Here is a 24,103-nt window from a genome sequence, read left to right on the forward strand (position 1 = left end):
CTGTAGAGTCATTAATCCTTTGCAGGAAGTGTTTATTAAACAAACAGCACACATTCAAACACATGTATAAAACTCCAGCTGCTATTGCAGCTGGTTTATCATGGTGATGAGGCCTAAGGGCAGTTGAGCCCCCAGGGTGCGGCAGGTTTCTAATAAGGCCTGAGGCTCATTCAGCTGGATACAGCACTGGTCTTGCAGAACATTTCGATTAAACTGATTAGCTGTCATTATCCTAGATCACAGCAGATCGCAGACTACTCCTCAAAAATATTTAATCTCTACCTGCATCGATGCATCCACCTGAATATAGCCCTGGATTCTACAACTGCCTGGTGAGGTGAATACAGCACAGATCGCCTGTTAACAGTTGCAGTACTATTCTCCCTGTGGGAGTGAAGACAACATGACCATATGATCACAGCAGTGTGTGTGAGAGTGCAGTCTGTCGCGTGACGTGGCACGATCTGGATCAGTTCCCACCTGGTCAGGACAGGCTTGGGTCCTGCTGGGTCTTCAGTAGTTCTGAATGCGTTTGGTCCTGGATTAAGCCCGATATGGAGCGATGTACAGTAGCATGTACCAGTTCACTTTGGCCAAGGTCGTTCCCAATATAGAACATTCTGGGTGGACTCTATGGAGTGCGCAGCCTGCTCACGATCTGGCCCAGCTATACCAGGCTGCCGGGCCAGGAGACTACAGTAAGCGCCACCCGGCTGCGCTGCTCTTTCAGCATGGGCACCAGGGCCGAGTGGCTCATTCCTGCTGTCGACAGGCCGTTGACTGCCACTATCATGTCACCACACCTGAGATGACACAAAGAGACAAGCTATCATAGGCTCAGAAACAGGAGCTGGGGCTCAAACAGCATTACATACATGAAGACGAGCCTTTTGAGATGACTGTAATCATCAGCATATTAATTTGCAATTAAAATAATTGCAGGGTGCAGTTTGAACTCCAACCTCTTTAATGGCACTTATGAATTTCCCACAATAAGCTGTGCAGCTGTATTTTAGTAACATGTAACCTCGTGTAACAGAGTGGCTAAGGGAGGTGTTTTTAATAGGTTTTAGAAAACAAAGCTCTGTGGCTTACAGATTATACTTATTAGGATTATTTCATTGTTTGCTTTTTTTTCCCCAAAAAGACTTTTTGGCAAAAGGGAAAAAAAATATCGCTACCTTTATTCTTCAATCTCTGAGGAAAGATTAGCTTTTATTCTGAATATTTTTTTGTAGTACTGACACAAAAAGGGTACAGAGAAAGGAAGATCCCCTGACCCCAGTTTAAAATACTCAGAGAGACATATCTACTGTAATTTTTTAAAACCTACAATAGATGTTATTCTTTTTGATATATGCACAGATGAAGTGAATTATTTTATTGCTTGTTAGCTGCATTATGACAATAGATAAGATAGTTATGCCTCTAAATATTAGCATAGAAAATAAGCGCACACTACAAATGTTGGCCTTTTGAGCCTTTACAGCTGTTAAATAAGTTCAGTCAGGACCACTACAATCAAAAGAATAGTTATTTCTGTAGTAATTTATATTTCACAGGGAGATCAGGCATGAAAACACTGATTAGGTCAGATACAATGTGAAAAGGAGGAGCCAGGGTGGTGATGGGTTGCAAAGTGGACAGCAGTTGTGCAACAACTTTGGGCAGGCTAAAGCAGCTTAAACAGAGTGCCCTATCTGAGATTTACCAATTGGATGAAAGGTATCAGATGAGCCACTGTCCAATTTAGGCTGGCACAGAGCTCAGCTGATCTGCCAGGATTACAGCAGAGCTTGAACTAACCCTTTGCTCTGTACTTGCTGAAGCCTCAAAAGCATCAAGCAGACAGCCTGGATTATAATGATCATCATACACACATTTCTTCTTAAAGCCCAAAGTAAAAATCACACAGAATTATTTATTTATTTATTTTTCCCCTGTTTTTGTAAGCCACAGATTATCATATAAAGCACAACTGATCACTCACTTGAGGCGGCCGTCATAGTACGCGGGTGTACCGAGGACGATGGTCTTGATAAAGAACGCCTGGTTGCCATGGCTTTCCTCGTATCCCCCGACGATGCTAAATCCCCAACTGCCAGGATGGCTCCTGCGCAGAACAATCTCATGGCTACTGTGCAGGTAGCTGCAAGGAGAGGGTGGAGAGCAGAGTGAAGGAGGGCTGGACAGACAGACGGACAGACAGATAGATTGATTATGAACCCACGAACAGATTCAGGACGCTCATGTTGATATTTTTAATACATAGTAAAAAAAAAAAAATCCCTGGGAAAATGTGACAAATAACCAACCAATCAGCACAAAGTCCACAAATCAGAAAGTTAATATATAATTAGTTGAGATAAAAACAAGAAAAACATGACATTTAATGAAGATACAAGCTTTTCTTTATTGTATAATGTCCTGTTTGAAGCTGCTGACAACAGAACAGCACCCTTCTAAAACACCATCATATCACAAAACACAATCACACATCCAGAACTATATTGTATTTCCTCTGTGTGCTCACCTGGGCAGGCCCAGCCACATGACCCACGAGGGGGACCAGTTGGCATCAAAGTCACTGTCGTGAGTGTGAGGCAGCAGCTCATCATGGTCCTGCTCTTCCACCATGCTGACCTCGAGCACTCGCAGCTGGACCGAGGGCGACGCAGCGCTGGCCTTCAAGGTGCCCACGGCCTCACTGTGGCTCAGGTAGGTCAAGTCCTGCCCGTTGATGCTCAGCAGCACATCACCTGAGAGAGGAAGCGAGAAGATGCAGTGGTTTTCTGATGTGATGTTTGGGTTGTGGCTCAATCGGTCCAGAGGGAGCGTTCACCTCTTTTGATTCGCCCATCCCTCGACAAGCAGCCGTGCGGTTGGACGCTCGTCACAAAGATCGGCAGCTCCCCGCTCTTGCTGCCCCGCCCTCCTGCAACAGTCATGCCCAGAGACTCGTGTGGTTCCTTCTTCACAGTGATGTGTTTCTCCTTACAGGTCACACACTGGGACAGGTCCTGGGAGCAATCGAAACACAGGCTTGACTTCAATGCAGCAAAAAAAAAAAAAAAAGTATACTCTTTTCATAGTATTACTTTTAAACCTCGGTTTCGACTTTGACGTCATAAAATCTAATTTTATAACGAAGTAAAGGTGAAACAAAAAGGACAAGTCATGTCCTCACTCTGTGGGTGCTGGTGCGCGACAGGTGTATGGCCACAGGACTCGGGGTAGAGCTGTGGTTAGGCAGGAAGTGATCAAGGCAGTAAAGGTCTCTAGTGGAGCTCGATTTTGGCGGCGGCGGCGGAGTTGGTTTGCTGGGTCGGCCAATCAGCAGGTGGACTCGTTCTCCACTGGCCTGAAAGGGCAGAATCTGTGCTTTAGAGACAAATCTGAAGTAGCAAAATTATTTTTCAGCCCCTGTCTGTAAAACCAAAAGGGAAATCCAGGATTGTAGACCAAATGAACAAACTGCACCTGTATGATCTGAGCAGCTTGCTCTGGGGTGCCGTGTCGCAAGTCCTGTTCATTGACTGCCAGCACGCGGTCGTTACTCCGCAGTCTGCCATCCTTGGCAGCCAGGCCTCCCTCCAGGAGATCTAACACAAACACCCCTGACTCATCCGTTCGCCGTACCAGCTTGATTCCAAGCTGCTCTGTGGAGTCTCGCTTATGCAGGGTGATCCTCAGAGTGGCTGGGCTGGGTGGGGTGACTTCGGGAGTGGAGCAGGGGGCATGGGGCACTGCTGGGGTGGAGGAGGAAGAGGAGGGAGGTGCCCGGGAGGCACAGCGACGCTCCCGGAGTACAGTCAGCTGCAGGGTGGTGCAGGGGCGGGCCAGGGTGGAGCGAGCAAAACTGTGTGGCACGTTACTGATGTCCACATTGTTCACCTTGGAGTGGAGAGGAACGGAAAATAAAAACTAGATGAGCAAGCTAGCTTCGAAACATGACCAGATTCTTAGCTATCTGACGCATTTAAGTCGCACACTCATTTTCTTTTAGCTCTGTTTTGGTCACCACCAAAAACAATTGAGAAAGAAATACAGCGTTTATAGCTTCCCCTGTCTGTAAGGTAACTAAATTGTGTCTGTCTGCTCTCTGGAGCTTTCTAATGGAAATGGACCGTAAATAGAACCTTAAAACCACAACAGTGTGCCAAAGGGTGCTAACATCTTCTATAGGTCATCACTATTAGTGAACTGCTCACTAAGGGTGACCTCTTTCAACTACATGTACTGATCTGATTACCATTAACAGAAGACTACTGATTAGAGGAGCTTTAAATAGTAGACCAAAAATAGAAAGTTGACTAAGATGAGAGTAAATGTGGTGCTGAGAGAAAACAACTGGCTAATTTCTAAGTGAAGCTCTAAACTATCCAAAAATATATAGATAGATATTTTCCCCCCAAACACAATGTCGAAACTGATAGTCAGGATAATATAGAAATGTTGCAGTCACACAGCATATCCAGAACAATGTGCCCTACTCCACTGTTTACAATATTCTCACCACTGCACTATCTGCAGCACATCTCCCACAGACTCCTAATAAAATGTTTATTAAGCTCTTGTCTTCAACAAATATTCCAAACACTCTCTGAAAACACTGAAAATTTACGCCTGAAACTGATCTCTCACCTGGAGTATCTGATCCCCGGCCAGCAGCCTCCCGTCTCTTGCAATGACCCCGTCTCGGTAAACTTCCTGAATCACGATGTTGATGAGAGGCGTCTCATTTCCACCAACAATGCTGATTCCCAGCTCGACATATGGGTTTGCACGGTGGACCTCTATGGCAGTTATCTCTCCTTCAGGAAGGGAGGGGAGCTTCACACAGCCTAGAGGAGACACCAGTGACATTATCAAAAAAAGCTTCACTTAAGAAAGTAATTTCCACATCTTTCCAACCTTTAGTAAAAAGCTGACTGGATGTGATTATCCATTTTTTGTTTAAGACTAGAGCTCGCAAGGAAGTAAGGTATTTTATTATCCAAGGTCTCTTTGAGAAGATCCTCAGTGAAAGGAACAGATGATGTCATACCCTCCTCAGCAGACAGAGGTGGGGATTCAGGGCAGTCCCAGCCAGAGGAGGTGGAGCTAACGGAGCGCAGGAGATGGATACAGGGATTACTGAGGGGCCGCTTCACCCTGGGGACCACACACTCCAACCCTACTACACCTACAGGCAGAAGGACACGAAGAGATGGATGACAGCTATATTATTAACTTTACTGACAATCCAAGGTCGATGGATCAACTTACTGTCTTCTTCGGTGCTTTCCTCAAAGGCAGGGTTGTCAAGGCCAGCATCATCTGTCCACACAGGGCCGTTACCGCAGCTGTTATTGGGTCCAGAGGGCGGTGATGGCGTGCGATCTCTCAGGTCTGTCTGTGGTGTATGCGGTGATCTGGGAGGGCTGGTCACCATTGCTCGCTCATCCCCGCTCTCGCATCGTGGACCGTCCCCATTTGTCTGCTGACTCCGCATCCCAGGACACCTTTCATCAAGCAACAGGTGTCAGCGTATCACCCCATCCGACATGTAAAGAAAACCAAGCTCAGTTAACTTGATGCGGTGCTCGCTCGCAAGAGAACAAAACTTGAGAAGTTTTTCTTACACTGCTGAAGTTAACAGTGACTTTAGTTAACAGGTTCTTTCTAAAATTCCAAAATTAAATCAGTGAAGCAGAAGTGAAGCTCCAGAAACATGCTGACACTTTGAATAGTGCAATAGTGAGGTTTTTTTTAACCCTAACAACTATCCAAATTCATATTTAATTTTTTTGATTTTTAAAATTTGTTAGAAGGTTGAATAAACACTAAAAATTACAATTTTCTGGCAATTTTGTCCTGGTTCAGGCTTTACAAGGATAAAATCCCAGGAAAAAGAAGCAAAAAAAAAAGTCTGTTTTTGTGGTTGTGATTTTCAGTTGTAAATTAGCCTTGACCCTTCAAACTGGCTTGAATTAATAACATCATCTAATTTTTCAAGCAAGACGAAGACCTTAAAGCTCCGGGAGGAATGGAAATTCTATGCTAGGAAGCACTTCAAAGCCATAAAACAGCGACAAAAGACGTCTCTCCCAAATTCCCAAAGGCAAAGGCCAGCAAATGCTCACATCTGAGAAGCTGAAAACAGAGAAAACTGCTGATTTGTTGTATGAATGGCTCTGAGATCAGATAATGAGCTACAAGTTAATTATAAAACGTTTCCTTAAAAAAAGAAACACAGGACGACGTGTCCCTTCTTCGCCTACAAAAATAGAAACACTTCACTTAGAAACAATTTAAAAATAAACGCACAACGACTCAATCAAAGGGTCAGTATAGTATCAGCCTTAATTTCCTTTATTACTGTAAGTGGTATCTTAGAGGTAACAGGTGTTTAATCTCTTGTGACATAGAGTAATTTTGTTTTCTTTAATGAATTTCCTTCCTTGTCTAGTCTTTCGTTTTTGCAAAGAACAAATAATTTTGACAGGAAAACTGGTAGATGCTAAAAACAAACACTTCTGCTCACATAGATGTAGTCATTTGGTTCCTTTGTTTTTTTTCCAGGGACAGTGAAAGTTCATTCCTCACACGTACACGGCATGGGCAACAAAACGAAGCAGCCCACCTTAATCATCGTGGAACACCGTGTCCTCCTCTTTTAATCTAATGTCTGATCCCTAATCTTCAACAAAAACAATGTTGACTTGCAAAGTCACACAAACACAACGGCAGGCTGTTGGCTGCTATCTTAAACGTAAGTCTGCAGGGGAGCGGTGAGCTCGCATGAGGCCGAGGTTTAAGCTTTGCTAAAGGATGTCGCGTTAGTCCTCGCGGTGACCTTGTGTGATCTGTTAAACCATCTTTCCTTATCTTGTCAACAGAACCTTACGCGTGTATTCTTTCCTGAGGTAAGTATGCAGATACTTTTAAGAATAAATGTTTAAAGGGGGATACGCTCAAGAGATTTTGCCCTTACAGCCTCACTAGAAGATGACAACTGGTGCTGTTACGCAACATTTGGCCATTTACCGTTATCTTGTTGACTTTCGGCTTCACTGGCTGGCACTTTGCTACACAGCGTTTCTTTAAAAGGGATTCTTTTATAGAAAAACAGCTGACTCAGAAAAGCTTTTAAAGGACTGTAAGTGATAGTCTGTTACCCTGATCTTGTTAAGGAAAATCTCCTCAACTTAATCGAGGTGTTAGGAGGACAGTGGAAATAAACCAACGTCAAAACACTGTAAATACTCTGAAGAAATTCAACTACAAAGGAGTCTGCTTAAAGATGAAGAGCACTGGTTTTAATGCCTTAACCAGGCACAAACACATCATCACATACTGCTTGAATTACATCCTTGAAACAGCAATGACAGCCTGACACCGATGCACGCACACGTAACTGTGCACTTCAGTGCAAGACATGGCAACAGAGGAAGCAGGACAGAGAGAGTAAGAGGCAAAGCAAACCGAGAGACAGACTGAAATAACAAAAACAGTGGAAACCAGCGAGTAAATAATGTCTTTTTGTCATTCTGAGTCACGCTGACCTCACACCCCACTGCGTTCGACTCACCACAGGCCGGGGTTGCCCTTGGCTGTCTCACAGAAGAAGTGGTTGAAAAGATCTCTGGTGTTGAAGTTGCTCAGCATGGTTGCAGAATGAGAACACGAAGGCTCCTGGTCAGCCAACCCATGACTGTCGAAAGGGAATCACTAATCCCCCGTCACATGACCTACAGCCCAATAATCCCTGCAGGGTCTCACAGCACCTGGTCCAAATGGGCCAAAAGCCAAAGCGTGTGCACGGGGTGGGGGGAGACCTTTAAGGTTAAGAATGGTGGGTAAGTCTATGTGATGCGGACTCTGATTTGTGATATCTCCACTGGTTCAGCTGAAAAACAAGCCAATCACAAGGACGGACTGGCCCTGAATGCCGCTTGTGGTTATTACTAAAAGATGTTCAACCGATCGCCTGGTGGCTTTGTTAGCTGAGAAGCTAAGCTCATGAAATCCTGACTGCATGCACGGTGTCATAATGATCTCATGCATTCATCCATCTGCATACAAGCTTTATTACCTGTGTTTAAGGTGCGCCTCCAGGTCACAGCGAGGCATGCTGAGGGAGCAGACAGGGGTCAAAGGGCAGGACACAGACAGCTTGTCCAGCAGCTTGTGCACCAGGATGCTGGACCTGCGACATGCCTGCAGCTGCAGCCGCGTCCTGTCCAGAGGGCAGAAGTCCCTCTCCTGGAGGAAGCTACGCAGGCAGCGGGCGCAGAAGGTGTGTCCGCATGGCGTATCGAGAGGCTGCACCAGCGGTTGCAGGCAGATGTGGCACACCAGATCGTCGTCCACTTCCAGACGGTAGTTGTAAAGGTGGTTTTCCCAGCTGCGGTGGATCTGGCCACACTCGGGACACAGAGCCTCCAGAGCTGGCTCCATGGACCCAGCCAGACCCACCTCGGAGCCCGGGCTGCCCATGTCTTCTCCTTCAACACAATTCAGCTTTGGCACGACTGAGTCCAGCTGGGATGCAGAGCGGTTGGGAAGGGGCGCACACACTCCTATCCCATAAGCTTCAGAGGCTGAACAGGTGGCGGAGAGGACAGATGCCCCCCAGTGGCTGATGGCACATCACCCTGTGGGTCAGAGGCCAAAACAAGAGAGTTAAACAGCTGTTTCAGAAAAAAACAAGACAACAAGTGTTGGGCATTTATTCATGTGGCAAATGCTTTGTGCACGTGTGCCCACGTGTTTGCATGAGACCGAGGGTGACACCGAGTGTGTGTGTGTGCCCATTTATGTCACAGCTGAGATTATGTATTGCTGCTTCTGTCCACTAATCTGGTAGTATAATCTCTCTTTTGCTCTCGCCTGCTCCAATCTTCCAATTCCACAAAGAGGGAATTATCTGGGATTGAGGCAGAGAGAGGGCACAGATCAGAGAAAGTGAGCTTGGGAAAGCAGCAGAAAAGGAAAGTGGTGCCGACAAGATATGGAAGGGAGCGTAGACAGGTGGAATAAGAAAAAGAAGAAGAGATCAATGGGATGTGAAAACAGGTACAAGGGAAGAATAAGAACATGAAATGGAAGAGAGGATGGAGGGAAGGAGGGGGAAGCCAAGGAAAACGCTTGATATTTTTGGTTCAGGCTGGGTACAGTAGATGAACTCAGTCTCCTCTACAACGGAAAGAGAACACGCCCAAAGCAAAGTCTTGAAATATAGCACTCCAGTGAGCAGAGCGTGTCCCCAGAGCTAATGCACCGCAGTGTGCGCTGATCATTTCCACAGCGTTTCACATCCAAAGCCCCTCAGACCCCCTCGGCCCTTCTATTAGCCCAGCCTCCGAGGGGCCAGATGCTATCAGCCGACAGCAGAGGGCGTGCCTCTACGCTCAGCGGGCCCAGCCAAGATACAGTGACTACCTGCCTCTGTTCCAGCGAGGGTCTGCTCCTGTCTCCATGACGACCTGGATCCCGTTCTGCTCAGTGGGGCTTGACATTCAGAGTGTAGCCAGAGAAGGATGCAGAGGAGCCACACAACAGATGCACTCCTCTCAGCAGGATGCTCTCCTCCTCCTCGGTACAGCCTGAAAGCTTGTCAGACAGCGCAGACGATGATGATGAGAGTCCCCTTGAGTCGTTTTTTTCTGCTTTTTTCATCTCGTCTGGGTCTTTTTTTTTTCCTTCCTTGTGACAACCTGTCCCTCCTGTCTCCTTGGCCACCCCACCGGTAGTTACTTATTTCAGCCTCCTTTAAGTACGTGCTCCTCCTGTCTGCGTGTGACTGGCTGCTTCTGTCTCTATCCCGCAGCTGGACATGAATTAATCATGAGGACACAAGGCTTCTCTGTTTCTATAACAAAGATGTGACATCACCACATCACACACACACACACAAACAAACACACGTACACACACACACTCGTAGACATGCGAGCGTAAGTCTACACAACCAAAAGCAAACACGCACATCAAGCACAAGAGCGTTTTTAGGTACCTGTGAATGGTCTTTATCAATAAGTAAAGTCTTCGTGTTTTCACTGTGACGGCACTTCAGAGCAGTGAAAAGCACTTAAATGTGTTTTAAACAGAGCTGTTGCAACAGATTCTTTTATACAAACAATATGAAGACTGGCAAATGCTTGTAGAATATCTCTTTTAATCCCACCACACAGTGTGTATGTACGTGTGTGTATGAGAGTCCAAGGCCAGGCTGTTATTGTCATTGCACTGCTTTCCATTTCAGTAAATAACACTCTTGTCTCTCTGCTTATTGTTCGAAATGACAATCTAATCTTACAGGACATGGCAGTCCAGTGTGCAGGAATTACATTTTCAAAGAAGATGAAATGATGTTTTAGGCCACAGATTTAAAATCTCAGGTCCTCTCGGCTTAGCCTACATTTTCATAAAACCCCATCTCTCTTATCTTAAAAAAAGGCTCTGGTAGCCACTTGCAGGAACAGGCCTGCTGCTGCTGCTGTTCTGCAAGGTCTGTTGCAATAGGCTGCCTTTTTTTCTTAAACCACCCCCCTCCACACCACCCAGACACACAAAGATAACAAAAAAAAAAAACAAAAAAAAAGACACTGATTTAATTTAAATTTACAATTATTTTTTTCTGGCATAGACCTGATCTACCTTGGGAGCGCTCCCACTGCAGTGTCATGATCAAATACGCAAGCCCGACAGTCTTGCATATACCAGAAATTCTTTTTAATCATTGCCCCCCATCTGTCTGACTCCATCCCACCCTCCCCACAAGCGGAAAAACCTGGGACCGATGAGGCGACAGCAGCATAGAAAGCAAAGCCAGCCACACACTGACACCGCTCGCGCGGGCAGATGTGATGTGACGTTACCTTTTCCGGCGGCTCCTCCGCGCCGTGCACTCCGGCCCCAAAAAGGGGGGTGATTATTAGCCGCGGGACCTCAATCACGCATCCACCGCAACGGACCGTTCCGCAAAACCCGCACGAAAACGCCCCCGTGCCTTTGGCAGCGCTGACCCCGCCCACTGCTGTCCGTCAAAACCGAGTGGGCGGGGCATACGGTTGTCAATCCAGAGGAGAGCTAGGGGGTGGCTTTAAGACCGCCTTTTCGTAAATAAATAATTAACAACCAAATAGACAAATAAATAAGTAAATAATATAATATAAAAATAAATAATAAAACAAAATGCGTTTAAATATATTTATGCATAAAAATTCTAATAAGTCAGCAAACACATCAAAATAAACAGATATATTTGTAACGCAGACAAACATAGGTAAATCGATACACGAATAAACACGTATAACTAAATAAATAAATATATAAACATACATACATACATACATACATACATACATACATGCAAAATACATAAGTAAATACATATACATAAATAAATAAATAAATAAATACAGGGAACAAACAAAAACGTAAATAAATAAATGCATACATACTGTAAGTTATTCTTTTTGAAGATTACTGGTTACATTGTAGGCTACTGTTATAAAGGTTTAAAGGGGGCGTGAGATTAAAACTTATTAACATGACTTAGTTTTATTTTAAATAATAAGTGAAACTTAATATTACAGCTTTCAGTTTTGGATAAATGCCGCTTTTAAAGATGAGAATGTCTCCCTTTCTCAACAAGTTTTGAGAGATGTTAATAGTTAATTAGCACAAAAACCTTTCCACTGACGTATAACATTCACCAAGCAGAGCAATAAAATAAACAAACCTCACCAGAATTTAGGTCGTTCTATGGTCAGAAATAATGACGACAAAACCACTGCCAACTTCTTAAGTTAAGCTAATATTTTTGATGAACACAGCAGCTTTATACCAGTTTACGGTAAAAATGGGGAATTAAAAACAACCACTGCGGCATCGCTTTCGTTTTACTAAACGGGTACATTTTGTTAACTGTGTGATAAACAGAGCCCAGACCTAAATATCAGGATTTCTTTTTTTTTATTATAACGTTTTAGTCGGTTACTGTCCACGAAAGTTATTTGGGAAATGGCAGAAAACAGAAAAGGGTGGACGGTGAAGTTAAAAATGATCTGGCATTATTCAGGGCAGCAAAAATCCTCGGGGTCCTCGGTCGGAGGACCTCGCGAGGAGGTAAACAAGCGATGTTGGGTTAATTAACGATCATCCATCGATTTTAGCGCAATTAAGCTTGCGTGTGATCGCGATGGCAGAAGATAATGAGCTGGAGAAGTATGTAGCTGTGTTAATATTTGTCCTCACTCGGTATTTGCGCACTGTTGAACGCAGGTTTCCTCTAAATCCGTAACAGCGCTCCGTCGGTAAAAAAGAGCCTCATTTATTGTGTTGTTAGACGAGCTTGTGATTGTATGGAAAGCCTGCCTTCGTGGTGGCACACACCATCAGCTGCCTGTCCTTTATAAAAGTAGATCAGCGGGTCTCCTCTGCTGGGATTGTGCCGATTCAGCAGCTCGGGTCAAACCAGGACACTGTTCCCCTTTTGCTCCTGATGATTCACTTTCTCTTCCGCATCACTCTGTTTTCTCTCACTTAATTAGATTATTCTCCCCTTGGCTCCCCCTTGAGGATTTGCGCCATCTTTGTCCTCGGCTTCTCCCCATTTCTCCTCCCCTGCATGTGAACAGTGTTTGACGTTTTTTCTCTTTATTTATCCATCTAGGCGTGCAGTGGAGGAGCTCCTCAGGGAGACTGACAGAGCCCGCGTGAGAGCAGAGACCATGGGCCCTGCAGGATGGTGAGCACCGTGTCTGATATGCCATCTGTCTGACTCTTACTTATCTGCTTTAGTAAGAAGGCTTGGTAGTTGAACCCCACATAATGTGTGCATTGCACTTGAACTAAATGAAAATGGCTGCAGTAGTGTGCGATACTGTAGATTTTTGGTATCGATCTGATACCAGGTACATAGACGGCCAATATTGCCGATACCGATAATTGTAAATTGTAAAAGAAAATTAATAAATCGTCATTCATTTGCAACAGATTTAATGAGCATTAAATCGCTGTCATTGTTACTTTTCACTATAATTAGTTAACACATAAAAACGCATCTTTTAGCTTTCTGTGAAAATGGCTTTTTTGGAGACTTGCAGTCTAAATGTGCAGCACGTTAGGTTAAATTCTCTAGCTTATAATGTGCTATAAGCTATAAATAAAATTGATGTGGAGGTTAACACAAAAAAAGATTCCTGTAATTTTTTCATAGTGCATACCTGAAGTATATTTTTCACTAAAAATGATTTAAAGCAATTCCTTGGGCTAGATACTGAACTTAGAGGATAGAAACAAAGTATCGTTCCTATTGCACTAGTATGGATCTGATACCAAAAGCAGTGTTGGTATCAATACTATTGATACTATATTTGGATTGATCAACCCACCTCAAATTTGAATCCAGTGTAGAACAGGGATAAGAGTGGTGACAAATAAAAATGACTGAAGGTCGAAGGTGCAGTACATGGTACAGTTAAGTAATTGGCATCCATAGCATGTAGGAAAATCCTAGGCAGGTCCTGCTAATTCAGATTATGATCTAAGTAATGGGATAATGGGGAAAAAGTATCTATGTGACAGTCACACAACTCCTGGTGTTTCAGCAGGAGCAGTGAGTAAAGTGAGAGCAGAATCATTCCATACTAAAACAACAAAATACACACACGCGCACACACACACACACACACACACACACACACACACACACACACACATATATATTTTTAGTGTGATTAATAAAGCCAAAATTTTACCTTCAGAATGACCATTTTCAATGTTGCAGTCCCTTGAAGAGGGCATGAGTGGGTCAGATTTTGGCACTTTTTAATTTGGCTTATTTCTTCTAGCATCTCAAACCCTCATAACTTCTTCTACAAAATATATCTACTTAAAATGAACCTTTAATTTCATTTATACTCCGCTAAAAAGTGCAACCATATGAACTTTACACGTGCTCAAAATGTCACATCCTAGAATAGAAGAGAATAGAATGCATGTATTTGTCTCTGTATAGGTGCACAATGAAATTTGGAGCATCTCCCTGAGCAGTGCATACAATTAAGATGCATCAAATACAAACTTATTTTAACTTGAAGTGAAAGTTAAAATAGACACAGATACCCATTACGCTGTCCTTAATGATCTTAGACAGGATGTTCATAGTAGAGGCAGTGTAATGTTTTTTTCTATAGCCCCTGAGCAAACTTTGAGCATCAGTATTATGGGCTAGATCCTAGCTTTAATAGCAAAACTGCACAAATTTAAAATCTATGAGAGCGAAAGTAGTATTAAATCATGACTGTGTTAAAAAATGATTTAGATTGCAAAGAAGAAGGTGACCCCAGTGTAAAAATGTAGGTAAATGATATATCTTGTTTTGACCTGCCTCCAATCTGACATGGTGACCCTTTAAAATTGACCCAAATGCTTTTTTTTTTTTTTTTTTTTTTCAGTGAATGACCAAAACTCCAATATATCCCATTTAAAACTTTACTTTAGATCCTGACACTTGCAGTGGGCGTTACATTGATTTGGTTGCTGCTTTTAACAAAGCTCCAATTTGTTTTTCACCTCCTAAGTTATGAGTATTAAAAAATGCTGGAGAAATACTGTAGACTATAAAAGAGTGTATTCAGAGGACATGTACCTCATTTTGTAAGAGGAAGCATGGATTCATTACATACAATAAAGTTATTGTACTAAAAAAAGAATATCTGATACTGATAGGAGGACAGATGGAAGGCACTGATTGATTTTTCATTGAATGTGTTTAGATTTACGGTCCCATGCTGCTCTGAGCGATTTAGATCAATGGGAAAGGCGTCAGTAAAACGGGGTTGGAAGCTGTGGTCGACTGCACACATTTGATAAAAGTGATGGTCGTGCATCAGTGCACCCAGTAAAAGTAAAGAGCAACTCCTTCTCAGATGAATGAGGATGTCAGTGCAGGATGTAATCAGACTGTCACCAAGAACCGCCCTACTGTAAAACAATTACAATAGAGCTGCACTGCATTCATCCCTCATTACAATGAGCAGTGCACATTTGAGAGCGAGTGGTCGTATTCTCGACTGGTGGATGAGCGCCTGTGTGGCAGAGAGCAGTCTCCTAGCATGGTTTGTCCCCTCATTGAAAGTCAATATGAAGATTTTAAACGATGGCCTTTCTCCTGTGCTGAAAAAGTTCTATCCCGATGGTAGTCGTCTCTTCCAGGAGTCATCCTCAGGGAACTAAGTGGTTTAAATATGAATGTAAATTTTACTTCATGGCTTTCACAGTCACTAGATCTTCTTACTAAAATGCTTTATGTTGGGGATTTATTTCCATTAATTTGCCTGTAGTTAAATGTTTGGTATTGTGTAACCAGCATGTGAGAAAATTAATTTCTTGTTAGCAAAAATACAGTTTTAAAAATGTTTGCTTTGTTATTGTCTTTTCTCTGCACTGAGTTCATGCTTTAAGGGCGTTAATAGGGTTCTCTAACTAATCTAGGGTAATATATAACCAGTTTGGTAATGTGTAAAAACACCATGATGTCCTGGAAAATGTTGGAATGTTTGATCTTGTATAAATGCATTGTGTAGTTATTCTTGCTACTTTTTATCTCACTGATATTTACATTTAAAGTAGTCAAACTTGAAATAAAAATTGTCATACAGGTCTAATTGAGATCAAAATTTTTTACAGCAGACACTTGATGGAAAAAATGACAATCTGATGCTGAGGTCATGAATCCAAATCACCCAGTTTAAGCCACTGAGAGTGAAGTTTTTAAGTTTAAAAAAAAAAATATTTTAAATACCTCAAAGAGATGTCTAATTTGTATTTCTGAGGATAAAATCTGTGTGGAAAATCACAGATCTGCTTATTGATTTTGAGGGAGGCTTAATGCTGGAGTCAGCCCATAAAATACTGCCAGCTTTTAATCAGTTTCATGAGAATTCAAAGGCGGAAAGAGCAGAAACACTCAGTATCCTCAGCGGTAGCTGCAGCTCTGTCTGCGAGGACTTTTAAAGATGAATCTGTCCTGTGAGTCCTGTGTGGCGGTTATTAGCTCTGACCTCAGTGACGACCATCCATCTGTCTCTCTAATGGTCGCAGGGGTAATTGTAACACGTCTAACGAACCTCTCATGTCCTTCACTTCTCTTTGAGGTTGAAATGTCCTCTGCGGAGCACCAACAAACGCTTCCTCCTCAACACGCTGCGCTCCACCGGCCTGCAGCGCCGCACTGGCGAGCCCGGAGCCGGACACTCCACCGCAAGGGGGCGCCTGAGGAGCGATTCCCCAGACAGAGGCCGAGACCGCAGCAGGACACCTCCCAGAGATCACAAGAGTAATGGAGGCCACATTGATCATAAACATCATCACAGGGACGGCCGCAGAAACCGAGATAAGAAGCTGGATAGAGACAAAGACAGACGCCACAGAGGCGACAGAGAACGGAGACACACTGATAGACCAAGCCGAGACAAAGACACACACACACACACAAACTCCACGAGTTAAAATAGCCCACCTGTGTGTGTGTGTGTGTGTGTGTGTGTGTGTGTGTGTGTGGACTTAAACCTGAGAGGATCTGCTGACTTTGCTCAGAATGAGCTACACGAAACTTTAAGTTTTTGCTACACCAGATTGTAAACGTGGACAATTATCTCATGATGCGTTCAGTTGCTGACCCCCCCCCCCAGTAAACTTTTGTCTGAATAACACATCCCACACGTTTATGTTCTTCATTCTCTTCATCATAGTTTGATGCAGTTATGCTTCGCCTATAAGAGCAGGCTTTGTTTCAATCATAATGTCATTACCATTTTTCTGTTATTATTCACTAGCCATGATGTTTACATAGGCCACGCTGCAGTCGCCACTGGGTAAGCACATGTTATCGCCTGTCCAACTTTTTGACATGTATACACCAGCTATCACAAAGGGTTTTGTTTGTCAAAGGAGAGAGGAAAAAAAACTTTGTTTTCCCGACACTCCTACATGCGCCTGTGCTTGTGGTTTAGTGGTCTCCAAAGGATTATGTGTGGCAGTGAAGTATTTTAACCCTTTAACACATACAGTATTTTCACCTTTTCTAAGGTTTGAGGATGGGTGGACGTTTGCTGAAGCCTTCAGTGTCATCTCCATTTGGCCTCCCTTTTTTTTAATTGTTCCACAGCCTTATATAAACGTGACAAATGTCAAGCTCTTTGGCCCTGATTACACACGGGTCTATTACAGCCACGTTAACCCGCATCACTCCTCGCTTAGGCCATTACATAAAGGGAAAAAAAAAATCTGCAGCTTGAAAGTTGGCTAAAGTGCATCTGAGGCGCATCATGCTTCATAAATCACGATGTCTCCACTGTAGAGGAGAATGGCTCTGGTTAACTGTTTCCTTCCTCTTTGAAACAATAATCAAATATAAACACCATTAAGCCATAGTGCAGGCGGTGTTTTGTGTAGAATTGGTTTACTTGAACTTTATTGCATCGCTGAGTGCCCCATTAAGATACAGTCGAAAGTGCCATAATTGCTTCTGAAGAACTCCGGGCAAATACGGTCTATTGATACACACCAGCGAGGTAAAAGCCCGATCTTCCTGTAATTTTTCCTGAAAAATAAGTAAATCGCGTTCGTCTCCGCGTTGCGTAAAGGCGACACCGGAGAGCTCGAGGGCTGTGGAGACACGCTCCACGCGCACGGCTGTTAATTGAGTTCAGTCCAGTCACTCCAGCCTAATTGGTTTAATGGCGCGAGCACACGCCGCCGCTGAAGCCTAATGACCAGCAAACACCGGCGAGAGTGCGGCGAGCGAAGTGGCCGCATGAGCTCTTGTTTGTTGTCGCCAAGATACCTGCGTGCGGAGACCGTGGGCCCACGCGTGCGAAATGGTGTTAAATGATGCATTTACAAAAGTATAATGGGCGCGTTTTAAACGTTAGAGGGGGGAAAAAAGCAGATAAATGAAAAAAGTGGGCTGTGTGTGGTGTTTGAGCTTTTCGCCAGAGTTTCCAAGACAACTGTCTCTCCATCCACGTCTCTTATCTGGCGGGTCAACCAATGTTTGCGCCCATACGTATCGATTTATCAACCTCAGTGTGCACACGAGAGATATATCCATATAAAATGTCGATGGCTGTGCTGTTTGAGGACAATCCAGCTTGCCTTGCGTGAGAATCGTGCTCCTTCCAGGCGCTCTTGATTAATACCTCCCTCTTTTGCCCCACATGTGGAGGGAGCAGTTGCACGGTCACCTGTTTTTGTTGTTGTTGTTGCTGCTGCTGGGGTCAGAAACAGGTGGACGCCAGGTAAACCTTGCGGTATTTACAGAGTAGCATTGATTTACGCGCTGTTGTTCAGTTGGCTGGGGGAAAAAAGCTCCCTCAAACTGCAGAATATCCTGGAAACTGGGAGCTATCGGCCTGCCGTTTTTGAGCAAACAGTGAAACCAATGGCTTGGGCGCTACAGGGTCACATGGTGGCAGAGTGACACACCTGTGTGGAGCAGTAAGGGCCTCGCAGTTGCGCCTGAGGCAGGTAGAGCTGAAGGTTTACGCCGAGGTAGGGCGCAGGTTACGGTGCGTGTGTGTGCGCAAACGGCCCCCCTGCAGACACGGGTCCTCGCCAGCCATGAATCGGGAAGATCACTTTTATCCCTCTCAGGTTTTTAAAGACTCCTGCGCGTACCAGAGATCACAGGGTGATGACTACAGCCACAGCAGCCCGCCACCCTGCCTCTACATGAGCAGGCAGGTCCACTCCGTCTACACACCGCCGTCCATGGGAGCCTTGGAACAGGCCGGCCTTCCTGACATTGCTACCACTTACAGTTTGCCGAGTATGCGGGAGGATCCTGGCGTGCCCCAGCTCCACCACCACCAGCACCAGCAGCAACAGCAGACCCTCCAGCCGCCTCCAGGCTACAGTGACCCCGTGGAACAGAGCAGATATCACCTGCCATTCCCTTGGATGAAAACCACTAAATCCCACTCACACACCTGGAAAGGACAGTGGGCAGGTAAACACTCAAACAAATCAGCGTATACAGTGTGATCATGAGCGTACTACAGAATCTGATGAGGGGGGATACAGTTCTTAATTTGAGTTCAAAGAGGGCTTTAAATTAAAATTTGGGGACAGTCACGTTTACACAATTTAGCTATATAACACGTAACTTTCAACTGACTCCTTCTGAGGCCTTTAATGACATTATGGCCCCAACAATACAATCCTGGGTGTTTCAGTTTACCTGTCAGTCATTTTTGTAAAAGGCCCGGGAGGTGAGCGGTTGCTTCATATCAGGTATTATCGTCACAAAAATGTGAGTTTTGTTTGTACAAAAACATTTTCATAAATCACGGTATCTTCAGCCACGAGCAGCCTAATAATAGTCTTTTATATTGCCAGGTCGCTTGTAATTGTAACGTGGTCTTGATAACGTGGAATAAAAAAAGAAACTCTAAAATGTAATGAACTTTTTAAGGAAAGTATTTTTCACGGAAGAGTTTTCAGTGGACTGAATTTCAACAAACTTGGAGAGGCTTTACGTGCAGCGAGTTTGCGTAAAAGCAGTGTCGTTGTTAGGAAAAAATAGTTTGGTTAAAATAAAAAAAGTTCTCATACTTTTCTTACGTCAGAATGAAATTCCCAGAGAATATTTCTTCTGATTCTCTCTCTTAAAGAACTCTCAATAGAAGCGTTATGTATGAACAAGCCACTCTCATAAAGTCGAAACTGAATAACTTTCACTCTGATATAGCAGGCCCACGTTGTTTTATTATTCTGACATACTTAATGGACAGTGTAAACTTATTATATATGAATTTTTTTTTTAACAGTTACCATGAAGTTAAAAAAAAAACAAAAAAGTTTTTAAAATCAGCATGAACGACGTAATTGGGAATGATGCCCAGAAGCGAAACTATAAATTAATGCCTTACAAATAGGCAATAATTATAATCAGTAGCTTCACATGATTCATATTAATTCCTAACAACTTGACTATGTAAATCTATTTAAAAATAGCCTGCATGATGGCATATTTCAGGTTCACTTTGAAAATAAATGTATATTAAATGCAGTATTTTTTTAATTATTGTTAAGAACGTATTAAATACAAATTTAACTGCACATTCAACGTCATAAATGAATGAATAGTCTTTCTTGTATTGATGCTCAAAATGAACAAATAAGGAATTTAGGGTTGCACATCTAAAATAAAACGCTCTAGAAGCTTTTCAAACTGATGCGTGACTGATAAGGTGCAAATAAAGACAAAAATTACTTTTCTATAATATTTTAAATCTATTTTTTTACTTGACTGTTTTAAATGTAAAGTATGTCATCACAGGATAATGGAAAATGGAAGAGGTCATTTTTGAACACTCAGTTCATTAAAACGTGGATCTCATCGAGTTGTGATCCAACTAAATTAATTTATTTATTCATTTATTTTAAATAAGCGGTCGATGGATTCTTCTAAACCGTCTAAAAACTTCTATTGTCTCGGTCTTTATCTTCAACAATATGAAAATACATTAAAAAAATTAAAACTTATATACAGCTTTCAGTGACTGTAGCAAATAAAAAAGACTTCATGTTTGTGGTTTATGATATGCAGAGTAATTAATCTGCTTGAATTTCAGCTGTGGGTGATCACGTGCACTGGGAAATATGTTTTGTCCTTGAAGGAAATCTTAATTTAATCTCTAAAACAATTGATCTATAATAATCTTCACCCCTAAAATCTAAATTAAACCTGTTTGAATGATCCCCCGTAATAATAGCCTGTTGTTTGGCCAAGTATTTGGTTAGTACTGGTTAAATAAAGAGTGGCTAGAGATTCTTCTTTACATTAATTTTCTAGATTTTTTATATTTTACATAAATAAAAACACTTTTCATAGTTTACAATTAAAAATGTAAATTTAAACTTGAAGTGCTTCAGATTTTAATAAAAACTCTTTTTTAAATTACATATTCTTGCTTTTAAAGGGCGCTAATTCTCCTTGTGGTTTCAGGGTCATACGTGATGACTGAGAATGAAGAAAACAAACGCACGAGGACTGCGTACACGCGCGCCCAGCTGCTAGAGCTCGAGAAGGAGTTCCTTTTCAACCGCTACATCTCGAGGCCGAGGCGCGTGGAGCTGGCGTTGACCCTCAGCCTCACCGAGCGCCACATCAAGATCTGGTTCCAGAACAGGCGCATGAAGTGGAAGAAGGAGGAGGACCGGAGGAGGGCGAGGGGGGCCGACCCGGACCAGGACTCCTCCATCACCTCTGGGGACCAGGGGGAGGCCGCGGGAGGGGTTTCCTCCTCAAACGGACCTCACGCCACCACACCCCCCGTGTCCCCTCTGCACGGTCTGTCTGCCTCCGGCTCCAGAGAGAGCGCATAGATCCAGCGGATCTATTTTTAAGACTTTAAGATTTTTAAGACTCAGACCTGAACTCATATTTAAGGGATCGTTTTAACTTTGACTGAAACTTAAATCCAAGTTTTAGGAAACATGTACATATATTTTTTTTCCTGAAAAGATTGAGGGTGATTAGGGGAAAAATCTCTTAAGAGTTTATGTATCAGGTATTTCTGTAAAGTGCTCGTTTACAGGGACCCCTCAGAAATTTCTCTTGGACCACCATAAGCCCCCTGACTGGATTTCACAGTCTGTTATTTCTGGACTTATTTAGTGACATTTCTTCATCACTAAACATCCTCTGAGATAGGCTCAACACCAGATGGCAATCGGAGACAACAAATTCACCGAGGACGAACTCCTTTCCCGGCAGCGGACCACAGACATGATTATCAGTGCTGTTGTTTTCCATACATCAGTGTACACTTGTAGATACACTAAGCTGTATTATGGAGATTGTTAATTAGAATCAATGATCCACATGTTTTATTGATTGGAGATTTTATGGATACATTCAGAATAAAAATATACCACAGCCCTTGAGCCTGGCAGTGATGAGGTTTAGAGGCAAATTGGCGCAAAACTCAACCTCCGGCACTTCATAATTTGTTCGCGCCATCAGTGAGCAGCAGACTTTGGAGGCGCAAGCGGCAGATCTTCTTCACCTCCTCGATTCCGCGCTCTCTCTCCACTGCGCGCTCGTTCTGGCAGCGCTCGGACAGCTGCCGCAAGATGTTCGCTTTGTCGTTCATCCGGGCGCAGATGACAAATGGGAAGCCGAAGCGCTTTTTGTAATCCTCGTTGAGACGGGCCATGCGCTCGGTTTCCCCCGAGGTCAGCGCGTCCATTCCGGCTCCTGCCTGCTCCTGGCGCGACTCCCGGGTCAAGGTGCCTCTCTGCAGGTCCCTGCCGGCCAGGTCGGGGTGACACCTTAGGATCCCCTCTTTACCTGCACATACAACCAATCATTTCTCTCAATTTAGAGCATTAAACTGATACAGGCCTACTTATTAAACAAACGCGTAAAAGTTAACCCGAGCTGAGGGTAGAAATGTTAATAAACTAATTCCGTGGATCACCTGATTCTGGGAGCTCGTCGATGAAGTCACTGATAGCAGCCTCCAGAGCATTTAAACTCACAAACGGACGCCTCGACCACACAGCGGCTGTTATAACAGGACATTTCTCCACCACGTTACCGAAAGTGTTCACAAAATCCTCGTAAGAAAGAGCATTTACAGCTGAAATGTCCATGACTTATAGGAACAGTCTCCAGTGGTGCCACAGGCAGTGTTTGTTGACCATTACGCAACACTTTGCAACAAGGGTTAACGCACCGCTGGACACACAGAACACCCTCCACCCTTTCCGGATAGTCTGGCAGTGGTTAATATTTTCTTATGGAAACTATCATCTGATACTGGAAAGAACAGTGGCTGAATGTAAAATAGGAGGAAAACAGTGATTTAAATTTTAGCTGCAGGGTCCTTATTCAGCATTAAAATTCTGAGCTCTGGCGTCCCCTAGCGCTGAACGAAGGTCAGCAAAGAATATAAATCAGACGGGTATCCATTCAAAACAGCGCAACGCCGGTACTGAGATCATGATAAGGCTTCAGTGGTGGAAGATGTAGACAGATCCTCTACATGAAAATAGACTGTAGCAATAGAGCTGCAGGAAAATATTACGTAAGCTAAAAGACCTGCACTGAAAATGATGGCATTTTCAGACAAATTAACGGGATCACATTTCCTGAACGAGGCTCTTTAAGTCTGGAGTTTTAATGGTTAAAAAAAATAATTAATCAGGAACGAATCTATAAGAGGGCCCCCCTGCTTTAGAGCCCCCCCCCAACTTTTATGTCCTTAAAATACTTGTAAAAACTAATTGTGTAAAGCTACCTACAATTGTCTTTGTTTTCTTAGAACTGATAACGATACAATAAATAGTTTTAAAGTGTCTTTGTGGATATTTTGTTGACTCTATTTACATATTTTTTACTTGCTTTACTGAACTCTCTAAAACCTAAAAGAGAATTATGGATTTGATCAACTGGTCTCTGAATGCAATTGACACCCCTTTCTTCTACGAGAAGTTTGGGCTTGGGTGAGCCTGAGTGCTGAAGATATCTACCTATTCGGAACCATGGTAACAGGGTTCTGGCTGATCGGAGCTGGCTTGGCCCTGACTTACCGGAGAACTAAGGAAGAGGAACCGGCTGTTCAAACCCCCACAAGGCTGCCCGCTGGGATTGAAACGATGGGAAGAGGCGTGAGTTTCTCAAAATGGGCTCATTGAGTGCAGCACGGATAAGATCTTAGAAAGGCTTAGGGCTGCCGTGAATACTCAGAACAAGATCTCTGAGTGCAGACTGGATTACATCTCGGAAGGGCTCGCTCGGCATAACATCTCTGAACGTAAATTGGATGACATCTCGGGGAGGCACACTGTCGTGAGTTCTCAGAATCGGCTCTTTGGGCACAAGAATGACAACATCACAGAGCGCAAGTATGGCGAAGCTCGTGGCTCTCCAACGGGAGATTGAGAGACCAGTGTTGGACTGTAGAACTGCTTGGAAATTCATATGAGCTGTTTGCACTAAAGTAAAAAGCACCATCACTCATGCGGATACCCCTTCGGCGCCAGCTGCGGTTGCAAGGCTGGAGCTGAACAACAACACCCTGATAACAACTGTGTT

General features: G+C 43.6%; 4 protein-coding genes across 7 annotated transcripts in view; 2 read left to right on the plus strand and 2 right to left on the minus strand.

Moving 5' to 3' along the window:
* Nucleotides 1-24,103, plus strand: part of LOC102082737 (extracellular matrix protein FRAS1) — a 473,764-nt gene that overhangs the window by 392,363 nt on the left and 57,298 nt on the right. The window lies entirely within an intron of this gene.
* Nucleotides 269-11,039, minus strand: lnx2a (ligand of numb-protein X 2a). Of its 2 annotated transcripts, XM_005471891.2 has the most exons (12): nucleotides 10,866-11,039; nucleotides 9,427-9,814; nucleotides 8,078-8,639; nucleotides 5,269-5,504; nucleotides 5,048-5,185; nucleotides 4,645-4,844; nucleotides 3,481-3,894; nucleotides 3,188-3,361; nucleotides 2,843-3,020; nucleotides 2,534-2,759; nucleotides 1,991-2,149; nucleotides 269-803 (listed from the first exon to the last, which is right to left on the minus strand). In XM_005471891.2, the coding sequence occupies exons 3-12, from the start codon at nucleotides 8,479-8,481 to the stop codon at nucleotides 668-670; spliced, it is 2,265 nt and encodes a 754-aa protein (XP_005471948.1). In that variant the 5' UTR covers nucleotides 8,482-8,639; nucleotides 9,427-9,814; nucleotides 10,866-11,039; the 3' UTR covers nucleotides 269-667. The 2 variants fall into 2 exon arrangements, with proteins under 2 accessions (XP_005471948.1, XP_003443592.1); XM_003443544.3 differs by lacking the exon at nucleotides 9,427-9,814.
* Nucleotides 11,989-22,200, plus strand: pdx1 (pancreatic and duodenal homeobox 1). Of its 2 annotated transcripts, none has more exons than XM_019363136.2 (4): nucleotides 11,989-12,216; nucleotides 12,665-12,739; nucleotides 16,152-19,006; nucleotides 21,008-22,200. In XM_019363136.2, exons 3-4 carry the CDS (start codon nucleotides 18,619-18,621, stop codon nucleotides 21,385-21,387), a joined length of 768 nt encoding a protein of 255 aa, XP_019218681.1. In that variant the 5' UTR covers nucleotides 11,989-12,216; nucleotides 12,665-12,739; nucleotides 16,152-18,618; the 3' UTR covers nucleotides 21,388-22,200. The 2 variants fall into 2 exon arrangements, with proteins under 2 accessions (XP_019218681.1, XP_025765867.1); XM_025910082.1 differs by having other exon boundaries at nucleotides 12,027-12,117.
* Nucleotides 21,869-22,756, minus strand: urad (ureidoimidazoline (2-oxo-4-hydroxy-4-carboxy-5-) decarboxylase). The gene is made up of 2 exons (XM_003443608.5): nucleotides 22,485-22,756; nucleotides 21,869-22,354 (listed from the first exon to the last, which is right to left on the minus strand). Exons 1-2 carry the CDS (start codon nucleotides 22,657-22,659, stop codon nucleotides 22,005-22,007), a joined length of 525 nt encoding a protein of 174 aa, XP_003443656.1. The 5' UTR covers nucleotides 22,660-22,756; the 3' UTR covers nucleotides 21,869-22,004.

This window comes from Oreochromis niloticus, linkage group LG9 (assembly GCF_001858045.2).
Source record: "Oreochromis niloticus isolate F11D_XX linkage group LG9, O_niloticus_UMD_NMBU, whole genome shotgun sequence".
In the NCBI taxonomy this organism is placed as follows: domain Eukaryota; kingdom Metazoa; phylum Chordata; class Actinopteri; order Cichliformes; family Cichlidae; genus Oreochromis; species Oreochromis niloticus.